Here is a 22,112-nt window from a genome sequence, read left to right on the forward strand (position 1 = left end):
AGGATACCCTGTGTGTTTAGGGGAAGGTGATGACTTCAGTTATGGACATTGTTTAAAGTGCCTGTGAAACACGCAAGAAGACCTGTCCCGTAGACTTTTGGATATATGGGAGTTTTGAGAAGAAGGCAAGCTTAGGGACACATTGCTGAATCTTCTGCATATTGGTGTTAGATAAATCAAGGGAGCTGAAGAGCTTATTCAGGGAGAGTATGTAGTGTGAGAAGAGATAATGGGCAGAACCATCGACATTTACAGGGAGGCAGAAGAAATAATCTTCAGTGGAGACTGAGAAGATAAGAAGAAGTTAGGAGAGGGGCTTCCCTGGTGGTCCAGTAGTAAAGAATCCGCCTTCCAATGCAGGGGATGCAGGTTCGATCCCTGGTTGGGGAACTAAGAACCCACATCCTGCGGGGCAACTAAACCCATGCACCACAACTACTGAGCTTTTGCGCCTCAATGGGAGCACCTGTGTGCTACAAACTACAGAGTCCACGCGCCCTGGAGCCCACACGCCAGGGCTAGAGAGAAGCTTGCGTGCCGCAACAAAAGATCCCATGTGCCTCATCAAAGATCTCGCGTGCCACAACTAAGACCCGACACAGCTAAAAAAATAAAGAAAATAAATAAATATTAAAAAAAAAAAAGAAATCAGGAAAGTGTATTGTCCAGGAAGGCAAGGCGAGGTTAGCAGGGTGAGATGCTGGAGAGAGAGGTCAATTGACAGAAGAGCTGAAAATGTGTCCATTGGATCTGGCCATAGAGGGTCGTTAGTGACTTTGGTAAGACCAGTTCTGTTTCGGAAGCTGAATGTTCTGAATATGCAAGTGGATTATTTCTGCTGAGTTTTTTGTGGTTTACCCAGTTTCACTGTCAAAAACTCAGATGCTACCAAGGTCTAGCAGATAATGTAAATGAGTGAAATGGGCTGGAGTGAATAGGTGACCAAAGGGAATAAATAGTCTTACATAGCTCCAGATTGTTGATACAGTGTTTCAAAAGAGACCAGATGTTACTGGATTTTTCTTTTTAATTTATAAAGTTGGTAATTAAAGGAATTAAAAGAACACTAAAATACAAAAACACTGTGCTGGCGAATGAAACACATCTATGAGCTGCATTTGACCTCTTAGTCTTTGTTTATGATTTAATTATAGGTTTGATGTGCTGGTAGTTATCTAAATGCTTTCTTTTATTTAGGGTGTTCAAAAAGAGGAGAGAGAGAAATACCGAAGGTTATTGGAGCGACTTAAAGAAGGTGGTCATGGAAACACTGTTCCTCCTGTTACTTCAACTCATCATAGGTAAAGATGCGTTACCAAGATCAATGCTTTGCCAGACATCTTTTTCTTTATTTTTGGAGAAGGGATTGGTGGGAAGGGCTTTGTTGAAAAAAGAGATTAATATTGAGAGAGTGAGCCCTGTAATTTGTCTGTACTGATGGATTATATAGAACAGTGGTTTTACAAAACAGAATTTTCTGTTAGCTTTTGTTCAAGTGAACTCTTACATAAAACTCTGACACAGAAAAGTGGATTCACTGGTTGAAGTCAGGTTCCCAGGGAGCAGAGAGTTTTTTCAACCTCCCCAACACAAGTTTCTCATGACCTCTGTCTTCCTCTCTTTTTCCCCCTCATCTCCCCCGCTCTTCCCTCCCTTCATCTCCTCCCACCCAGCCCCCACCCCCACCCCTGCCACGTACACATAGTCTCTGAGGCATCCTAGTGGATGCATCTTAGCACAGTCGGAAATCTTCCACTCTAGAGACAAGATTAAACTCATCCCAGGTCATAAGAAGTTTTCCTTACAAGACTGCTTGTTAATTAACTGTGCTGAGTTGACCAAACAGATGCGAATGGCAGAAGGAATTGATGTCTGGGCTTTTATTTCCCTGTAAACAAGGGGACAAAAAATATGTGAGCTCAGGTTTGAGGTCTACTTGATAATTCTAACAAGCGGTGTGAGAATACACAGAGGGGAGTCCCAGAAATTATGTAACAGTAAGTTGAAGGTGAAGAAGTCACGAGACTGTCTAGCTTGTTGAATGCAGAAATAACAATTTTAACTTTGGGAATTTTCACTTTGGTTGTGAACTTTAAAAAGAAATTCAGGGACTTCCCTGGTGGCATAGTGGTTAAGAATCTGCCTGCCAATGCAGGGAACATGGGTTCAAGCCCTGGTCCGGGAAGATCCCACATGCCGTGGAGCAACTAAGCCCGTGCACCACAACTACTGAGCCTGTGCTCTAGAGTCCGTGAGCCACAACTACTGAGCCCTTGTGCCACAACTACTGAAGCCCACGTGCCTAGAGCCTGTGCTCCGCAACAAGAGAAGCCACCGCAATGAAAAGCCCGCGCACCGCATTGAAGAGTAGCCCCTGCTCACTGCAACTAGAGAACGCCCACGCCCAGCAACGAAAACCAAACACAGCCAAAAAATAGATAAAGAAATTTATTTAAAAAGAAATTCAGTTTAGTCAATCAGAATGTTCATATTTTTTTCCATTTTGACTAGCCACTGTTGGAAGCAGTGAACTATTGAACTAATGAACTATTGGTTTTGTCATGTCAGCAAAATCCTCAAACTATTTTGCTTATTATGTTTTTTTGGTTGTTGTTCTTTTTCTTCTTATGTTCTTCTAATGTGTTGTTTTGGGATCCATTTCAGTATATCGTTTAAAATTTTTCATCTTTTAACTTGGGTGTTATCATGCTGAGATTTTTCAGTCAAGATGGTGCTGGGGATTGAGAACATCCACTTTTATAATGGAGAAACTGGAGGTTAGGTAACTTGGCTGGAATATTAGAATCAGGATTAGACTCCTTTTATCCTAGTCCCAGATGATGCTATGTTGCACCCTTTCTCTTGTAATTTGACGTTTCTGGGTTATCAATAACTCCTGTTTGGAGAAGCTTACCAGAAAGAGATAATGAATACTTATAATAGATTTTCCTTTTGTATCTGATCTTCTTCACTTTTTGTGTTTCTAAGTTCTCAAAGAAGTCAGATGGACACATTAAAGACCAAAGGCTGGGGGCAAGAGCAAAGTCATGGAGTCAAAACAACTCAGTTTGTTCCAAAACAATGTGAGTTCCCAGATTTAGCTCTATCTTAATAGTCTTAATATATTGAACTTAGTTCAAGTGCATATAAAATTGAAAAATGACATACTAGTAAAAGATGGTGTACCAAACTTTAAAACATTATCAGACCCCAGGGCATTGATGGGGTACTACCAGTACCAGTAGTTTATTAAAAATGCTATTTCAAAATAAAGCCAATTTATAAAATACCTCTTGATTATTATTCCTAGCTTCTATATCGTAGTGTATATTTTGTGAGCCTAAAATTAATTTCTTTGTATTCCTTATATTAATTTCCTTGTATTTCTCCACTTGCTGTTCACTAAATGACACTAAATGATAGCTTACCAGATGAGCAGATATTAGTCAGTTTACACTAAAGATAATACTTAAAGGAGAAAGAGATTTATGCGTTTTTAAGCAAATTAATTTGTATGGAGGCTAATGTCTTTGGAACCCATTTTAGCATTTCAGTGTAAATTAATATCTTGATACTTTGGAAACCGTAAATTGAAATTCCAGCTATATGATTGATTAATAAAGGAAATGCTTTTTTTTCTTTTTTTTTTATCATCCTCACAGATAGAGTTGTTGAAACAAGGGGACCTCTATGTTCAGTGAGAAGTGAAAAGAGGTACATGGTTCAGTTTATTCTAAGTTTTCTTTGACATATTATTTTCTTTTTTTTTTTAACATCTTTATTGGGGTATAATTGCTTTACTATGGTGTGTTAGTTTCTGCTTTATAACAAAGTGAATCAGTTATACATATGTTCCCATATCTCTTCCCTCTTGCATCTCCCTCCCGCCTACCCTCCCTATCCCACCCCTCCAGGTGGTCACAAAGCACCGAGCTGATCTCCGTGTGCTATGCGGCTGCTTCCCACTAGCTATCTACCTTACGTTTGGTAGTGTATGTATGTCCATGCCTCTCTCTCGCTTTGTCACAGCTCACCCTTCCCCCTCCCCATATCCTCAAGTCCGTTCTCTAGTAGGTCTGTGTCTTTATTCCTGTCTTAGCCCTAGGTTCTTCATGACATTTCTTTTTTCTTAAATTCCATATATATGTGTTAGCATACGGTGTTTGTCTCTCTCTTTCTGACTTACTTCACTCTGTCTGACAGACTCTAGGTCTATCCACCTCATTACAAATAGCTCAATTTCGTTTCTTTTTATGGCTGAGTAATATTCCATTGTATATATGTGCCACATCTTTATCCATTCTTCTGATGATGGACACTTAGGTTGTTTCCATCTCTGGGCTATTGTAAATAGAGCTGCAATGAACATTTTGGTACATGACTCTTTTTGAATTACGGTTTTCTCAGGGTATATGCCCAGTAGTGGGTTTGCTGGGTCATATGGTAGTTCTATTTGTAGTTTTTTAAGGAACCTCCATACTATTCTCCATAGTGGCTGTACCAATTCACATTCCCACCAGCAGTGCAAGAGTGTTCCCTTTTCTCCACACCCTCTCCAGCATTGTTTCTAGATTTTTTGATGATGGCCATTCTGATTGGTGTGAGATGATATCTCATTGTAGTTTTGATTTGCATTTCTCTAATGATTAGTGATGTTGAGCATTCTTTCATGTGTTTGTTGGCAGTCTGTATATCTTCTTTGGAGAAATGTCTATTTAGGTCTTCTGCCCATTTTTGGATTGGGTTGTTTGTTTTTTTGTTATTGAGCTGCATGAGCTGCTTGTAAATTTTGGAAATTAATCCTTTGTCAGTTGCTTCATTTGCAAATATTTTCTCCCATTCTGAGGGTTGTCTTTTGGTCTTGTTTATGGTTTCCTTTGCTGTGCAAAAGCTTTGAAGTTTCATTAGGTCCCATTTGTTTATTTTTGTTTTTATTTCTATTTCTCTAGGAGGTGGGTCAAAAAGGATCTTGCTGTGATTTATGTCATAGAGTGTTCTGCCTATGTTTTCCTCTAAGAGTTTGATAGTGTCTGGCCTTACATTTAGGTCTTTAATCCATTTTGAGCTTATTTTTGTGTATGGTGTTAGGGAGTGATCTAATCTCATACTTTTATATGTAGCTGTCCAGTTTCCCCAGCACCACTTATTGAAGAGGCTGTCCTTTCTCCACCGTACATTCCTGCCTCCTTTATCAAAGATGAGGTGACCATATGTGCGTGGGTTTATCTTTGGGCTTTCTATCCTGTTCCATTGATCTTTCTGTTTTTGTGCTAGTACCATACTGTCTTGATTACTGTAGCTTTGTAGTATAGTCTGAAGTCAGGGAGCCTGATTCCTCCAGCTCCATTTTTCGTACTCAGGATTGCTTTGGCTATTCGGGGTCTTTTGTGTTTCCATACAAATTGTGAAATTTTTTGTTCTAGTTCTGTGAAAAATGCTAGTGGTAGTTTGATAGGGATTGCATTGAATCTGTAGATTGCTTTGGGTAGTAGAGTCATTTTCACAATGTTGATTCTTCCAATCCAAGAACATGGTATATCTCTCCATCTATTGACATATTATTTTCTTACTTTATAAACTATATTTATGAGTAACCATGTCTGAGGAATTGTGAACTCTTCTCAGCTCTGGTAGCTGGTCAGCATATGTGGGTACATAGGTACCTCTTGTGTCAGATGTCCACCCTAGCTTGGGAGGGTGCCCTTCTCCCCTAGGCATTAGAGGTTGGGAGGCATAGGTACTGCTTAGATAAGAGCGTGGGTGTGGTGGGCATTTCTGGTGGTCAGCATCTCTAGTATATGAACAGTGAAGGCAGTTCTGTGTGCCTTAGGATTTTGGATGTTGGTTCATTTATAGTAGAGTTTGGTAAACTATGGCCCATGGACCAAATCTGGTCCACCTGCCTGTTTTTGTAAGTAAAGTTTTATTGGACACAGTCATACTCATTCATTTACATACTACTTTTGGCCACTTTTAAACTACAATGAAAGTTGAGAAGATGTGACAAAAACCATAAGACCTGCAAAGCTAAGATATTTACTATCTGATCCTTTTTAGAAAAATTTTGCTAACCTTTGGTTTAGAGGACTATATAAACTCAAGGCAATATTTGTTTACAATTATTAAATCTTCTTTCTGAAACTAGTTTAATATGTATCAGATTACAGTCATCCAGTCTGTAATCTCTCACTTTTTTTCCTCAGGTGTTCAAAGGGGAAACTTTCTGATACAGAGAAGACACTTGGAATCAGACTAGAAAATGAAGGTGTAAGTAGAAACCCTAGTTAAATTTTATGTCTTTTACTCTTTCACCTGACTTATGTTAAAATTTTGGGCCCATGAAAAATAAGAAAGATACGATATACGTTACTTTGATTTCTAATTCCGTTGTTTTCTTTGAAGAAGCAGCAGGCATTGAGGATACACACCTTTGGCTTTCTTCTGAGTTGCAAGATTTTTATCTCTGTGCTATCGCGACCTTTGTAAGAGAGACTACCTTGCCTCCATCCCAACCTTTATCTGTGTTGCCTGGCTTCTTTTGGAGAATTTTTTAAAACCATACATCTTTAGGGAAAATAGTTGTTCGGCACTTTTCAGATTCAAGATTTCATATTTATTTGAAAATATTACCAATCTTCTGCTTAATTGGATTTTACATTTTCTATATAAGTATCAGAATAAGAAGTGTCCCAATGATCTCCATAGCAATACCAACATTTTAAATAATAGTGGCAAAGTGTTTACTAAGCACTCCACATCCAAAAGAATTATATTCCTAAACTAAATGCAAACTTGAAGTTTTAGATTATTTCATATTTTAGGTAATAGAAATACCAAAGTTTAGGGAACTGCTTTGTGTTGAGTATCAGTCTGATCAAGATTCTCTTTTCCCATTTGATATCTTCATAAGAACTAGTCTTAAGGCTAAGTCATAGTCTTAAGTCATGATCTTAAGTCCTAAGTCTTAGATTGTTCCCTTCTCTAATGTATTTGTTACCTGGCTAAAGACTACATCCTGCTTCTATCCTTGCTGAACCTGAAGGCATTGCGATCTGGGACCATGTGGAAGGGCCAGCAGCTACTGGTTTCCTAGGACCAGTATACCTGGCAGTTAGCTAGAGTAAAGAGCACTGGCTACGTGTGTTGAGAGTGTAGCTCTAGTCCAATGCTCTATTTCTTTTTTTTTTTTTTTGGTACGCGGGCCTCTCATTGTTGTGGCCTTTCCTGTTGCGGAGCACAGGCTCCGGACATGCAGGCTCAGCAGCCATGGCTCATGGGCCCAGCCGCTCCGCGGCATGTGGGATCTTCCCGGACCGGGGCATGAACCCATGTCCCCTGCATCGGCAGGCGGACTCTCAACCACTGCTCCACCAGGGAAGCCCCCAATGCTTTATTTCTAAATAAATTTCCTAATTTTAGATAAATTTGCCTAGCAGATGACTTAAGTTCAGTATTAACAGTTATGTAGAGTCATGATAAGGAAAGATTCTTATCAGAGTTTCTGGGATGCTGGCAAAATTCTGTTTATTGACCTGAATGGTGGTTACATAGGTGTTAATATTACAAAAATTAAGTGGCACATTAATGTTTTGTGCATTTTTCTATAATATATAATTAGTTTTTTAAAAGGATGAAGTAGAACAAGTTTACTTGGTATAAGGATAGAAGTGGTTTATTTTGAGTGGTGGGATTATGGGTCATATTTTTTGCTTTTTTAAAGCTTTTCAAAATGTCTTTTAACTATATTATTTTTAATTGAAATAAGAAAACTGAAAATACTTTTCTTGCTACCTCCAGGGAAAACAAATGTTCTGCTTCATGGTTTATAACTGAGGTGTCCTGTTGTGAGCCTTAGGTCTTGAACCATTTTTGTTCCCTCTTCCAGGGACAGGCAGATATGCTTAATCTACTTTATTCATTTGGGGATTTACTAATTCTCTTTTCTTTCAAGATAATGGTGCTGTTTTATATTTCATGTGTTATGTATGTTTATATGTGCAAGTATCAAACATGTCAGTAGAATATGGGAACTTTTTTGATCAGAGGAGGGGACTCCAGCTGGAACCTGACTTATCTGAAGAAGTGTCAGCCCGACTGCGCCTGGGCAGTGGAAGCAATGGCTTACTCAGGAGGAAGATGTCAATACTTGAGACAAAAGAAAAAAATTACTCAAGCAAAGAGAGGGATAAAAGGACAGATGATCTTCTTGAACTTACAGAGGTGTTGTTTCTTGTTTCTTGTGTTGATCAGAATAAGGGGCATGTTTTTAAATAACCTCAGTTATTTAAGACTTGAGTGAATGTTTTGTTTTGAAGAGTTTCTCCAGGCTAGGGAATGTATGTATGAAGGAAATCATGCCCAAGGGCTGGTCAGTCACTGGCTACACTGGTCATTAGTGATCTGTGAAAGTGGCCTAAGGAATTAGATTAATTTCAGCAAATGTGAGTAGACAGGATTGTCACATATCTTGGAATATAATGGGTTCTTTGTAGATTCTTTTTCTAAACTTAAAATATTTTGAGTTACACTGTATGGGTTTGACATTAGGAAGGAGTTCATTGCAGTTCTTTTTTTTTTTTTTTAAACATTTAATTTTATTTGTTTATTTTTGGCCAAGATGCATGGCCTGTGGGATCCCAGTTCCCCAACCAGGGATCGAACCCAGGCCCAGGCAGTGAAAGCACCAAGTCCCAACCACTGGACTGCCAGGGAACTCCCCTTCATTGAGGTTTTTGTTAAGCGATTATGGTTCACTAAAATGTCCCTTTCAATGATTATTGTATTTTAAACGTTTCTGTAAGTAAAAACTTATAGAAAACAAGGAAATGAAGGTAGTTAAAAATTCTCATTTTAAAGGTGAGCCCACATCTTGACTCCTCCATTGTTGTGGTAGTCCTATTCAGTGAATATTTATTGAGCACTTACTATATGTTGGGCATGCAGGTGGAGAGAGAGAGATCCATAAAATTACAAAATTGTGTTTAGTGGGGGGGAGCAGTATTGAAAATATTTGGATGAAATAACTTCTATTTGGTTTATAGATTCAGGCTTATAGCTTAAATATGCATTTCTCTTTGTAATTCTTTAGAATGATGCCATCTATTCAATAAGGTCTCAGTTGCTAGACTGCTGCCTAGTTTTCTAGTTTCTGCTTACTCTCTTCATGTCAAAAGTAGATAGAATGATCTCTTTGATTCCTAATTTTATTACTTTGATGTTTTAAAATAAAAGTTCAGGAGGTAGATAAGGAAAGTATGAAAATGCTTTTATAGTATTGTGAAAGGAGCAAAGGCTAAGGAGTGAGACACTCCTGTGTTCAAATCTTGGCTCTGCCTTTTAATCATTATATGACTTTGACCATGTAACCAAAATTCTCTGAGCTTTACCTCTTCTGTAAAATGGTGATAATACTTTCCCCACAAGCAGGGATTAATGGTGTGCTTCAAGCATCTGGTACATGTTTGGCTCATGTATCCCACATGGTAGTGGGATAATTGAGAGTATACTTTAAATATTATTATCAAATTATTGTTTTCAGAAGTTAATAATTGAACTAGCATTTTTTATAACCATTAGTAGTAAGATTGCTTTGTGCTCCTAAATTGAAATTCTTTCCTACTTAAATTTAGTAGGTCTTTGATGATCTGTTTTTATTAAGGGTCAGGTATTACAGAGATGAAAAGCTTTTTTTTTTTTTTTTTGCGGTACGTGGGCCTCTCACTGTTGCGGCCCCTCCTGTCGCGGAGCACAGGCCCCGGACGCGCAGGTGCGGTGGCCATGGCCCACGGGCCCAGCTGCTCCACGGCATGTGGGATCTTCCCGGACCGGGGCACGAACCCGTGTCCCCTGAATCGGCAGGCGGACTCCCAACCACTGCACCACCAGGGAAGCCCTGAAAAGCTTTTTTCAATCTCAGACTTTCAGTATCTGATAGTGGTTCCATATTAAAGTAGCAACCTCTGGACTTTGTAATTCAGGACATGGAAAAGGAAATCAGTAATGCTCTAGGCCATGGCCCACAGGATGAGATCCTAAGTAGTGCTTTCAAATTACGAATCACTCGAGGAGATATCCAGACCTTGAAGAACTATCACTGGCTCAATGATGAAGTAAGTTGTCTTTTTTTCCCCCTTTGACTATCATTATGCTTAGTCATTTTCTGTCTGTAACCATAGTGGTTTCTACACAATTAAAAGGGGCTGGTAAAGCAGCTTTAGTTTTTCTAAAACAAAAACATCTTAAACCTTAAAAACATGATTAATTCTGATTGTTTGCTGCCTTTAATTAGCAATGTTTCCCTCTTCTGCATTTGTGCTTTGTTTCATCCACCACTTACTAGTCTTAAGTGAGATTTTTATAAATCCTGGGTGCAAGTGATAAATGGAAGGAAGCAAGCGATACTTTATTTTAGATGAATTCTTATAGGAGCCAGTTTATTTTTTCAATAATAAAGGAATATATTGATCACTGTATGTACACTATGTGATTTTTTTCTTTATTTCATTTGAGTGATAACTGTAAAATTTGCCCAATTGTCATCTTGTATCCTTATGTATTTAGCTAAAGGTAGCTCTTGGTTCTTGCCAATTTCCCAGTTGGTTCTTTACCCAGCTGCTCAGCCCCTGCATTTTCTCCCTTTGCCTTCCTTCCTCCCTGCTATAACTAGTGACATATAAACACATTCTTGTAAAATTAGCATGTTTCTGTTTCACATTATAAATGTAATATGTTTATTATAGAAAATTTAGAAAATACAGGAAAAGTGAAGGAAAAACATTATCGTTTGAAAGTGGCACAACTCAAAAGTAAACAAAATACTAATGTTTTGGTGTATTTCCTTCCATTTAATTTTTTTTAATTGAGGTGTAATTTATATATAGTAAAATTCACTTCCAGTTAATATTTTTGCATATTTTGTGTGTGATATAGTTACATATACCTTTTCATTGTTGCAGACTTTCTCCTTGAGTTCTTTCTCTTGTCTCTCTTACTCACATGCCTCAAAAGTACAGTCTCATTCCTTCTTAATCCCTCCCATTTTGCACTGATCATTTTTTTTTTAATACATTTATTTTATTTATTTTATTTTTGGCTGCTTTGGGTCTTTGTTGCTGCGTGCGGGCTTTCTCTAGTTGCGGTGAGCGGGGGCTACTCTTTGTTGCGGTGCGCTGGCTTCTCACTGCGGTGGCTTCTCTTGTTGCGGAGCACGGGCTCTAGGTTCGTGGGCTTCAGTAGTTGTGGCATGCAGTCTCAGTAGTTGTGGCACACAGGCTTATTTGCTCTGCGGCTTATGGGATCTTCCCGGACCAGGGATCGAACCGTGTCCCCTGCATTGGCAGGTGGATTCTTAACCACTGCACCACCAGGGAAGTCCCTGCACTGATCATTTTTTGTTTTCCATCTTCTGTCATAGACAGCCCTTGTATCCCCTGCCTTAGTGCCTTCCCTTCCCTCAGCTTATTTTCTAATTCATCCTAATTGAGTTAGGTAGAAATCTAGTTTTGATAATATACTTGCCATATTCTAACATTTACTCTCTTGATATTACAGGTCATTAATTTTTACATGAATCTCCTGGTGGAAAGAAATAAAAAACAAGGGTATCCAGCACTTTATGCATTCAGTACTTTCTTCTATCCAAAATTAAAGTCTGGGGGTTACCAAGCAGTGAAAAGATGGACCAAAGGGGTCAATCTCTTTGAACAGGAACTTATTCTGGTGCCTATTCATCGGAAGGTACATTGGAGCCTGGTGGTAAGTCGAGAGGTTTAATTGTTGGAGTTTGGATAATGACTGTTTTGTTAAATGCAGGCATAGTAACCACCGCTGTAAAGCAAATATCGCAATAAAGAGAGTGACATCAATTTCTTGGTTTCCCAGTGCATATAAAAGTTATGTTTACACTACACTGTAGTCTATTAAGTCTGCAATAACACTATATCTAAAAAACAATCTACATACCTTAATTAAAAAATACTTATTGCTAAATACTTTTTATGCTAATCATCATCTGAGCCTTCAGTGAGCTGTAATCTTTTCACAATAGCATCAACGGTCACTGATCACAGATCACCATAACAAGTATATTAATAATGAAAAAGTTTGAAATGTTGTGAAGAATTACCAAGATATGACACACAGACATGAAGTGAGCAAACACTGTTAGAAAAATGACGCTGATAGACTTGCTTAATGCAGGGTTGCCACAGACCTTCAATTTGTGAAAAATGCAGTGTCTGCAAAGCACAATAAAATGAAGTGTGCTGGTAATGAAGGCGACTCTTCTGTCTAGTGAGAGTCCTGTAGTATATGTTAAAGGCATACTCTGCAGAGTCCCTTCTTAGTTCTTGAGTTGAACAACTTAGAAAGCTACAAGACAGTCTGTAGTGGAGGAGCTTTGATTTTTAATAGGAATTTTAATACACGTGGGTTATTTTATTACTTTTGTTTACGAGATGATAACGGGTTTATTGTAGTAAAGGTATAAAGAAAAAGGCAAAAAAAAAAGTCTCATCACTCTGAGAGGACCACTAATGTTTTAAGGAATAAGTTTCTATGCCTTTCTCTAGGAATAGAAAAATATAATTTTATAGACATGGAGCTCATATCATCTGTGATGTTTTATGAAAAATGTGTCTTAGAAATACATTCATGTTGTTACATATATTTTTTTAAATGCTTATCTTTTTAGAAATAAAATTCTCATTTTTTGTGATGGTTGTTTCTGGATGTTGCATTTTTCCATTATAGGTGATAGACCTAAGAAAAAAGTGTCTTAAATATCTGGATTCTATGGGACAAAAGGGCCACAGGATCTGTGAGATTCTCCTGTAAGTAAAGGCTTAAAAACTTCAGTGTTGCCTCAGTGTGCCCTTTGTTAAGTTGTCTTTCTTTCCATCCTCTGGTGGATGGTAGTCTAATGTGTAGTGAGAGCTGTCTTCCTAGTTGTTCACAACTTGACCTGAATCCATCTTTTTGTCTAAAAATAACCCCAAAATCTGATCTTAACTGAGAAATCTTATTTAATAGCATCACTGAAAACAAGTTTGTCATATGTCATAATGTAAAATATATTTGATGAGAATCCCGTGATTTGAATTAGATTTCTCTGGGATTGATACATTAGTTCTCTGAATTCTTAAGCCCACTCACTGATGTCTCTGTGCTTTCCATGATGGTTTGGTTCATCTCATAGAACCTGGAGGTAATTTTTAAGTTAAAACATGGTTTGTAGGTAACTGTTTTAATAGTAATTGCTAGAAACCTGCCTTTAAAGCATAGCCATCTATTAGCTATGTAAAGTGATGACAAGAATTTCACAGAGAGGAAGCAAATCAGTGAAATAAGTCTATTTTGAAACACTTATGACCACTGGAAGCAATTTCAGGTTCCAATTTTTAATTTTAGTAAGGATACTTGGATAATTTTAATAAGGATACTTCAGTAAGGAACTCTTGTTGAATGATGTGAAGAAAAGTTAACAATAATTCAGTTCTTTCTTTTTTGATGTTGTTTTAGTGTAAAAGATCCTTTTTATTTATGGGTGTTTATCTTGAATAAAAAATGTAGAGAAGAAATTTTTTAAAATCATAAGATACACCAAATTGTTTATAAAGCAGTTATCTCCTTCTAGTCTTTTCTGCTTAAGATGTATGTAAAATGTGCATACATACATACGTGCGCACATACACATACATATAATCACATACTTACGAATGTTTTCATTGGAATCATACAGCAAAATTTTGTCTGTTGCTTATAATAAGATACCAAAAAACCATACTTTTATAACATTCATACTTTTCTTTCCCCCCTCTCTCTCTCTTTTTTAATATATGAAGAGTTCAGCTTCTTTGGGTATCTGAGGCCCCCTCCCTTTCCTGATGCCCCTAGTCCAACTTTTCTCAATTTTTTTCATTATCACCTCCCCACTCCAAATTTTTTTTTAATTTAATTTCTCCATGACAAGAGAAAATAGTATTAAGGAAGAGACTTTTTTTGTTTGTTGGGTTGAGCTTTAGAGGGCTACAAACCATTGAAATATCTAAGATTTTTGCCTTCTAAGAACCAGTTTTCACCTCTCTGGGGGTGATATTGCTGCTTCCGTTGTGAGCGCATGCCCTAGCATAGCACTGGTTTCCCTTTTATGTAGGTTAGGATGAGAACTGAGATGCCTGTGTTAAATTTGATAACCCTCTGGAGATTTGGATAAAATTAAATCACTCTCAATACTTAAGTATATATCACCTAGCAATGAGGAAATTCTCTTATATAACCACAATGCCATTATCACACTTAAGAAAGTTGACAACCACTAATGTGTAATAATATATGATTCATGTTCTGATATCGTCAGGTATCTTTTATAGCTTTTTTTCCTAATCCAGGAAGTCAGTCAGGGTTCATGCATGTAAGTAATGTCTCTTTAGTCTCCCTTAGTTTAGAATAGTCTCCTACATTTTTTTTTGTTTTCCATGGCAGTGCCTTTTCTTTTTAAGACTCCAGGCCAGATGTCTTGTTTTATATCTATTTTTAAGTGAGAAAAAGCAAGTTATAGAATGAAGTAATTTTTTTAATAGAATAAAATGTGTGTTTTAAAATGGGGTGGAGTAGAGAACTAGAAGAACAAACAGCAAACCATTAATAGTAAATATTTCCATAGTGGTTATTATGGGGTCTTTTGCATTTTACATATTATGTTTTAATTTTTAAAATATAACCATATATAATTTTTGTAATCAGAAAAAACACAAAATAAAATGTAAAAAGCCAAAAACAATCATATTTAAAAAAATCTAACAGAGATGGCTTTGAGAATGACAGGTCTATTAAACATCACGATGTCTTTGTAGTCATAATGCTAAGTCTCCACAGGGATTCATCAGTATATTCCTTCTTTGCTGTTTTTTCAGTCAGTATTTACAGGATGAAAGTAAGACCAAAAGAAATATTGACCTGAATGTTTTAGAGTGGACCCACTACAGCATGAAGCCACATGTAAGTGGTGATCATCTGTATTTCAAATACTTTGTTGCATTTCCTGTCAGTAGCGTATTATTTAGACTTGGCTTCCTTCCTCCCCTTACTCACTCATCCTTAGGCATGCATTCTCCTGAGGTGTACATCGTTAGAATGATCACTTCTAAATCTTCAGAAATTCATTTAACCAAGTTGTTTGCTTTTAAGCCTTTATCTTGTTTCTTAAACTATAAATGTTAAATATCTGCATGTCTCAAAAAATTGAGAAAAAAACACAACACAATAAATTCAAGCCAGCTACTTTTCTTGGTTGGCATTAATGGAAATTTTAAAGCTCCTGTTCAAAACTTATCTGAGAAATTTGTATATTTAGATCTTAAGCGTCCGATGCTATGAGTCCTCAACAGTCAGGTGTGCTATTTGTGAATGTGCTTTGGATCTTGCCAGATTTGAATCTCATTCAGGGTTTAAAAATGCATACATCTGGGACTTCCCTAGTGGCACAGTGGTTAAGAATCCTCCTGCCAATGCAGGGAACACGGGTTCGAGCCTTGGTCCGGGAAGATCCCACATGCCGCGGAACAACTAAGCCCGTGCACCACAACTACTGAAGCCCAAGCACTTAGAGCCTGTGCTCCACAACAAGAGAAGGCACCACAGTGAAAAGGCTGCGCACTGCAACGAAGAGTAGCACCCGCTCGTTGCAACTAGAGAAAGCCTGCTTGCAGAAACAAAGACCCAATGCAGCCAAAAAATAATTAATTAAAAAACGCAGGGCTTCCCTGGTGGCGCGGTGGTTGAGAGTCCGCCTGCCGATGCAGGGGACACGGGTTCGTGCCCCGGTCCGGGAGGATCCCACATGCCGCGGAGCGGCTGGGCCCGTGAACCATGGCCGCTGAGCCTGCGCCCCCAGAGCCTGTGCTCCGCAGAGGGAGAGGCCACAACAGTGAGAGGCCTGCGTACCGGGAAATAAAATAAAATGAAATAAAAGCTTACATCTTTTAGCCCTAATGGCTCCTTTTCTTTAAAAAAAAAAAAAATTATTTATTTATTGAGCAGTGTTGGGTCTTAGTTGCGTCACGTGGGATCTTTATTGCCGCGTGCTGGATCTTTTTTTTTTTTTTTTTCCCACAGTTTACCCTTCCCCCTCCCCATATCCTCAAGTCCATTCTCTAGTAAGTCTGTGTCTTTATTCCTGTTTCACCCCTAGGTTCTTCATGACATTTCTTTTCCTTAAATTCCATATATATGTGTTAGCATACGGTATTTGTCTCTCTCTTTCTGACTTACTTCACTCTGTATGACAGACTCTAGGTCTATCCACCTCATTACAAATAGCTCAATTTCGTTTCTTTTTATGGCTGAGTAATATTCCATTGTATATATGTGCCACATCTTCTTTATCCATTCATCCGATGATGGACACTTAGGTTGTTTCCATCTCCGGGCTATTGTGAATAGAGCTGCAGTGAACATTTTGGTACATGACTCTTTTTGAATTATGGTTTTCTCAGGGTATATGCCCAGTAGTGGGATTGCTGGGTCATATGGTAGTTCTATTTGTAGTTTTTTAAGTAACCTCCATACTGTTCTCCACAGTGGCTGTATCAATTTACATTCCCACCAAGAGGGTTCCCTTTTCTCCACACCCTCTCCAGCATTTAATGTTTCTAGATTTTTTGATGATGGCCATTCTGACTGGTGTGAGATGATATCTCGTTGTAGTTTTGATTTGCATTTCTCTAATGATTAGTGATGTTGAGCATTCTTTCATGTGTTTGTTGGCAGTCTGTATATCTTCTTTGGAGAAATGTCTATTTAGGTCTTCTGCCCATTTTTGGATTGGGTTGTTTGTTTTTTTGTTATTAAGCTGCATGAGCTGCTTATAAATTTTGGAGATTAATCCTTTGTCAGTTGCTTCATTTGCAAATATTTTCTCCCATTCTGAGGGTTGTCTTTTGGTCTTGTTTATGGTTTCCTTTGCTGCGCAAAAGCTTTTAAGTTTCATTAGATCCCATTTATTTTTGTTTTTATTTCCATTTCTCTAGGAGGTGGGTCAAAAAGGACCTTGGTGTGATTTATGTCATAGAGTGTCCTGCCTATGTTTTCCTCTAAGAGTTTGATAGTGTCTGGCCTTACATTTAGGTCTTTAATCCATTTTGAGTTTATTTTTGTGTATGGTGTTAGGGAGTGATCTAATCTCATACTTTTACATGTAGCTGTCCAGTTTTCCCAGCACCACTTATTGAAGAGGCTGTCCTTTCTCCACTGTACATTCCTGCCTCCTTTATCAAAGATAAGGTGACCATATGTGCGTGGGTTTATCTCTGGGCTTTCTATCCTGTTCCATTGATCTATATTTCTGTTTTTGTGCCAGTACCATACTGTCTTGATTACTGTAGCTTTGTAGTATAGTCTGAAGTCAGGAAGCCTGATTCCTCCAGCTCCGTTTTTCGTTCTCAAGATTGCTTTGGCTATTCGGGGTCTTTTGTGTTTCCATACAAATTGTGAAATTTTTTGTTCTAGTTCTGTGAAAAATGCCAGTGGTAGTTTGATAGGGATTGCATTGAATCTGTAGATTGCTTTGGGTAGTAGAGTCATTTTCACAATGTTGATTCTTCCAATCCAAGAACATGGTATATCTCTCCATCTATTTGTATCATCTTTAATTTCTTTCATCAGTGTCTTATAATTTTCTGCATGCAGGCCTTTTGTCTCCTTAGGTAGGTTTATTCCTAGATATTTTATTCTTTTTGTTGCAGTGGTAAATGGGAGTGTTTTCTTGATTTCACTTTCAGATTTTTCATCCTTAGTGTATAGGAATGCCAGAGATATCTGTGCATTAAGTTTGTATCCTGCTACTTTACCAAATTCATTGATTAGCTCTAGTAGTTTTCTGGTAGCATCTTTAGGATTCTCCATGTATAGTATCATGTCATCTGCAAGTAGTGACATCTTTACTTCTTCTTTTCCTATTTGGATTCCTTTTATTTCCTTTTCTTCTCTGATTGCTGTGGCTAAAACTTCCAAAACTATGTTGAATAAGAGTGGTGAGAGTGGGCAACCTTGTCTTTTTCCTGATCTTACTGGAAATGCTTTCAGTTTTTCACCATTGAGGATGATGTTGGCTGTGGGTTTGTCATATATGGCCTTTATTATGTTGAGGAAAGTTCCCTCTATGCCTACTTTCTGCAGGGTTTTATCATAAATGCGTGCTGAATTTTGTCAAAAGCTTTCTCTGCATCTATAGAGATGATCATATGGTTTTTCTCCTTCAATTTGTTAATATGGTGTATCACGTTGATTGATTTGCGTATACTGAAGAATCCTTGCATTCCTGGAATAAACCCCACTTGATCATGGTGTATGATCCGTTTAATGTGCTGTTGGATTCTGTTTGCTAGTATTTTGTTGAGAATTTTTGCATCTATGTTCATCGTGATATTGGCCTGTAGTTTTCTTTCTTTGTGACATCCTTGTCTGATTTTGGTATCAGGGTGATGGTGGCCTCGTAGAATGAGTTTGGGAGTGTTCCTCCCTCTGCTATATTTTGGAAGAGTTTGAGAAGGATAGGTGATAGCTCTTCTCTAAATGTTTGGTAGAATTCGCCTGTGAAGCCATCTGGTCCTGGGCTTTTGTTTGTTGGAAGATTTTTAATCACAGTTTCAATTTCAGTGTTTGTGATTGGTCTGTTCATATATCCTATTTCTTCCTGATTCAGTCTTGGCAGGTTGTGCCTTTCTAAGAATTTGTCCATTTCTTCCAGGTTGTCCATTTTATTGGCATAGAGTTGCTTGTAGTACTCTCTCATGATCTTTTGTATTTCTGCAGTGTCAGTTGTTACTTCTCCTTTTTCACTTCTAATTCTATTGATTTGAGTCTTCTCCCTTTTTTTCTTGATGAGTCTGGCTAATGGTTTATCAATTTTGTTTATCCTTTCAAAGAACCAGCTTTTAGTTTTATTGATCTTTGCTATTGTTTCCTTCATTTCTTTTTCATTTATTTCTGATCTGATTTTTATGATTTCTTTCCTTCTGCTAACTTTGGGGTTATTTTGTTCTTCTTTCTCTAATTGCTTTAGGTGCAAAGTTAGGTTGTTTATTCGAGATGTTTCCTGTTTCTTAAGGTAGGATTGTATTGCTATAAACTTCCCTCTTAGAACTGCTTTTGCTGCATCCCATAGATTTTGAGTCGTTGTGTCTCCATTGTCATTTGTTTCTAGGTATGTTTTGATTTCCTCTTTGATTTCTTCAGTGATCACTTCGTTATTAAGTAGTGTATTGTTTAGCCTCCATGTGTTTGTATTTTTTTTTTTTAATTTATTTATTTATTTTTGGCTGTGTTGGGTCTTCGTTTCTGTGAGAGGGCTTTCTCTACTTGTGGCAAGCAGGGGCCACTCTTCATCGCAGTGCGGGGGCCTCTCATTGTCGTGGCCTCTCGTTGTGGAGCACAGGCTCCAGACACACAGGCTCAGTAGTTGTGGCTCACGGGCTCAGTTGCTCCACGGCATGTGGGATCTTCCCAGACCAGGGCTTGAACCCATGTCCCCTGCATTGGCAGGCAGATTCTCAACTACTGCACCACCAGGGAAGCCCTGTTTGTATTTTTTACAGATCTTTTCCTGTAATTGATATCTAGTCTCATAGCATTGTGGTCCGAAAAGATACTTGATACAATTTCAATTTTCTTAAATTTACCAGGGCTTGATTTGTGACCCAACATATGATCTATCCTGGAGAATGTTCCATGAGCACTTGAGAAAAATGTGTATTCTGTTGTTTTTGGATGGAATGTCCTATAAATATCAATTAAGTCCATCTTGTTTAATGTATCATTTAAAGCTTGTGTTTCCTTATTTATTTTCATTTTGGATGATCTGTCCATGGGTGAAAGTGGGGTGTTAAAGTCCCCTACTATGAATGTGTTACTATCGATTTCCCCTTTTATGGCTGTTAGTATTTGCCTTATGTATTGAGGTGCTCCTATGTTGGGTGCATAAATATTTACAATTGTTATTCTTCTTCTTGGATCGATCCCTTGATCATTATGTAGTGTCCTTCTTTGTCTCTTCTAATAGTCTTTATTTTAAAGTCTATTTTGTCTGATATGAGAATTGCTACTCCAGCTTTCGTTTGGTTTCCATTTGCATGAAATACCTTTTTCCATCCCCTTACTTTCAGTCTGTATGTGTCTCTAGGTCTGAAGTGGGTCTCTTGTAGACAGCATATATATGGGTCTTGTTTTTGTATCCATTCAGCCATTCTGTGTCTTTTGGTGGGAGCATTTAGTCCATTTACATTTAAGGTAATTATCGATATGTATGTTCCCATTCCCATTTTCTTAATTGTTTTGGGTTTGTTATTGTAGGTCTTTTCCTTCTCTTGTGTTTCTTGCCTAGAGAAGTTTCTTTAGCAGTTGTTGTAGAGCTGGTTTGGTGGTGCTGAACTCTCTCAGCTTTTGCTTGTCTGTAAAGGTTTTAATTTCTCCATCAAATCTGAATGAGATCCTTGCTGGGTAGAGTAATCTTGGTTGCGGGTTTTTCTCCTTCATCACTTTCAATATGTCCTGCCACTCCCTTCTGGCTTGCAGAGTTTCTGCTGAAAGATCAGCTGTTAACCTTATGGGGATTCCCTTGTGTGTTATTTGTTGTTTTTCCCTTGCTGCTTTTAATATGTTTTCTTTGTATTTAATTTTTGACAGTTTGATTAATATGTGTCTTGGTGTATTTCTCCTTGGATTTATCCTGTATGGGACTCTCTGTGCTTCCTGGACTTGATTAACTATTTCCTTTCCCATATTAGGGAAGTTTTCAACTATAATCTCTTAAAATATTTTCTCAGTCCCTTTCTTTTTCTCTTCTTCTTCTGGAACCCCTATAATTCGAATGTTGGTGCGTTTAATGTTGTCCCAGAGGTCTCTGAGACTGTCCTCAGTTCTTTTCATTCTTTTTTCTTTATTCTGCTCTGCATTAGTTATTTCCACTATTTTATCTTCCAGGTCACTTATCCGTTCTTCTGCCTCAGTTATTCTGCTATTGATCCCATCTAGAGTATTTTTCATTTCATTTATTGTGTTGTTCATCATTGTTTGTTTCGTCTTTAGTTCTTCTAGGTCCTTGTTAAATGTTTCTTGCATTTTGTCTATTCTGTTTCCAAGATTTTGGATCATCTTTACTACCATTATTCTGAATTCTTTTTCAGGTAGATTGCCTATTTCCTCTTCATTTGTTAGGTCTGGTGGGTTTTTATCTTGCTCCTTCATCTGCTGTGTGTTTTTCTGTCTTTTCATTTTGCTTATCTTACTGTGTTTGGGGTCTCCTTTTTGCAGGCTGAAGGTTCGTAGTTCCTGTTGTTTTTGGTGTCTGTCCCCAGTGGCTAAGGTTGGTTCAGTGGGTTGTGTAGGCTTCCTGGTGGAGGGTACTAGTGCCTGTGTTCTGGTGGATGAGGCTGGATCTTGTCTTTCTGGTGGGCAGGTCCACGTCTGGTGGTTTGTTTTGGGGTGTCTGTAGACTTATTATGATTTTGGGCAGCCTCTCTGCTAATGGGTGGGGTTGTGTTCCTGTCTTACTAGTTGTTTGGCATAGGATGTCCAGCACTGTAGCTTGCTGGTCGTTGAGTGAAGCTGTGTGTTGGTGTTGAGATGGAGATCTTTGGGAGATTTTTGCCGTTTGATATTATGTGCAGCTGGGAGGCGTCTTGTGGACCAGTGTCCTGAAGTTGGCTGTCCCACCTCAGAGGCACAGCACTAACTCCTGGCTGCAGCATGAAGAGCCTTTCATCCACACGGCTCAGAAGAAAAGGGAGAAAAAGTAGAAAGAAAGAATTAGTAGAAGTAGAAAGAAAGAAAGAAAGGAGGGAGGGAGGGAGCAAGGAAGGAAGGAGGGAAGGCAGGAAAAAAAGAAAGAAGACAAAGTAAAATAAAGTAAGATAAAATATAATGAAGTTATTAAAATAAAAAAATAATTATTAAGAGGAAAAAAAAAACAAAAAAATGGATGGGTAGAACCCAGAACAAATGCTGGAAGCAAAGCTAAACAGACAAAATCTTCCACAGAAGCATACACATACACACTCAGAAAAAGAGGAAAAGAGGAAAAAATCATAAGTCTTGCTCTCAAAGTCCACCTCCTCAAT

At 38.0% G+C, this 22,112-nt stretch overlaps 1 protein-coding gene across 4 annotated transcripts in view; it reads left to right on the forward strand.

The window, feature by feature from the left end:
• SENP2 (SUMO specific peptidase 2) overlaps positions 1 to 22,112 on the forward strand; it is a 40,753-nt gene that overhangs the window by 13,012 nt on the left and 5,629 nt on the right. For all 4 annotated transcript variants that reach the window (XM_004278451.4, XM_033403201.2, XM_033403202.2 and 1 more), the window contains 9 exons: positions 1,198 to 1,301; positions 2,989 to 3,083; positions 3,663 to 3,714; positions 6,204 to 6,267; positions 8,044 to 8,220; positions 9,978 to 10,109; positions 11,551 to 11,754; positions 12,751 to 12,830; positions 14,913 to 14,997. In XM_004278451.4, the coding sequence (XP_004278499.1) occupies positions 1,198 to 1,301; positions 2,989 to 3,083; positions 3,663 to 3,714; positions 6,204 to 6,267; positions 8,044 to 8,220; positions 9,978 to 10,109; positions 11,551 to 11,754; positions 12,751 to 12,830; positions 14,913 to 14,997 (993 nt within the window). The remainder of the gene's footprint in view (positions 1 to 1,197; positions 1,302 to 2,988; positions 3,084 to 3,662; positions 3,715 to 6,203; positions 6,268 to 8,043; positions 8,221 to 9,977; positions 10,110 to 11,550; positions 11,755 to 12,750; positions 12,831 to 14,912; positions 14,998 to 22,112) is intronic.

Source organism: Orcinus orca, chromosome 5 (genome assembly GCF_937001465.1).
Source record: "Orcinus orca chromosome 5, mOrcOrc1.1, whole genome shotgun sequence".
In the NCBI taxonomy this organism is placed as follows: Eukaryota; Metazoa; Chordata; class Mammalia; order Artiodactyla; family Delphinidae; genus Orcinus; species Orcinus orca.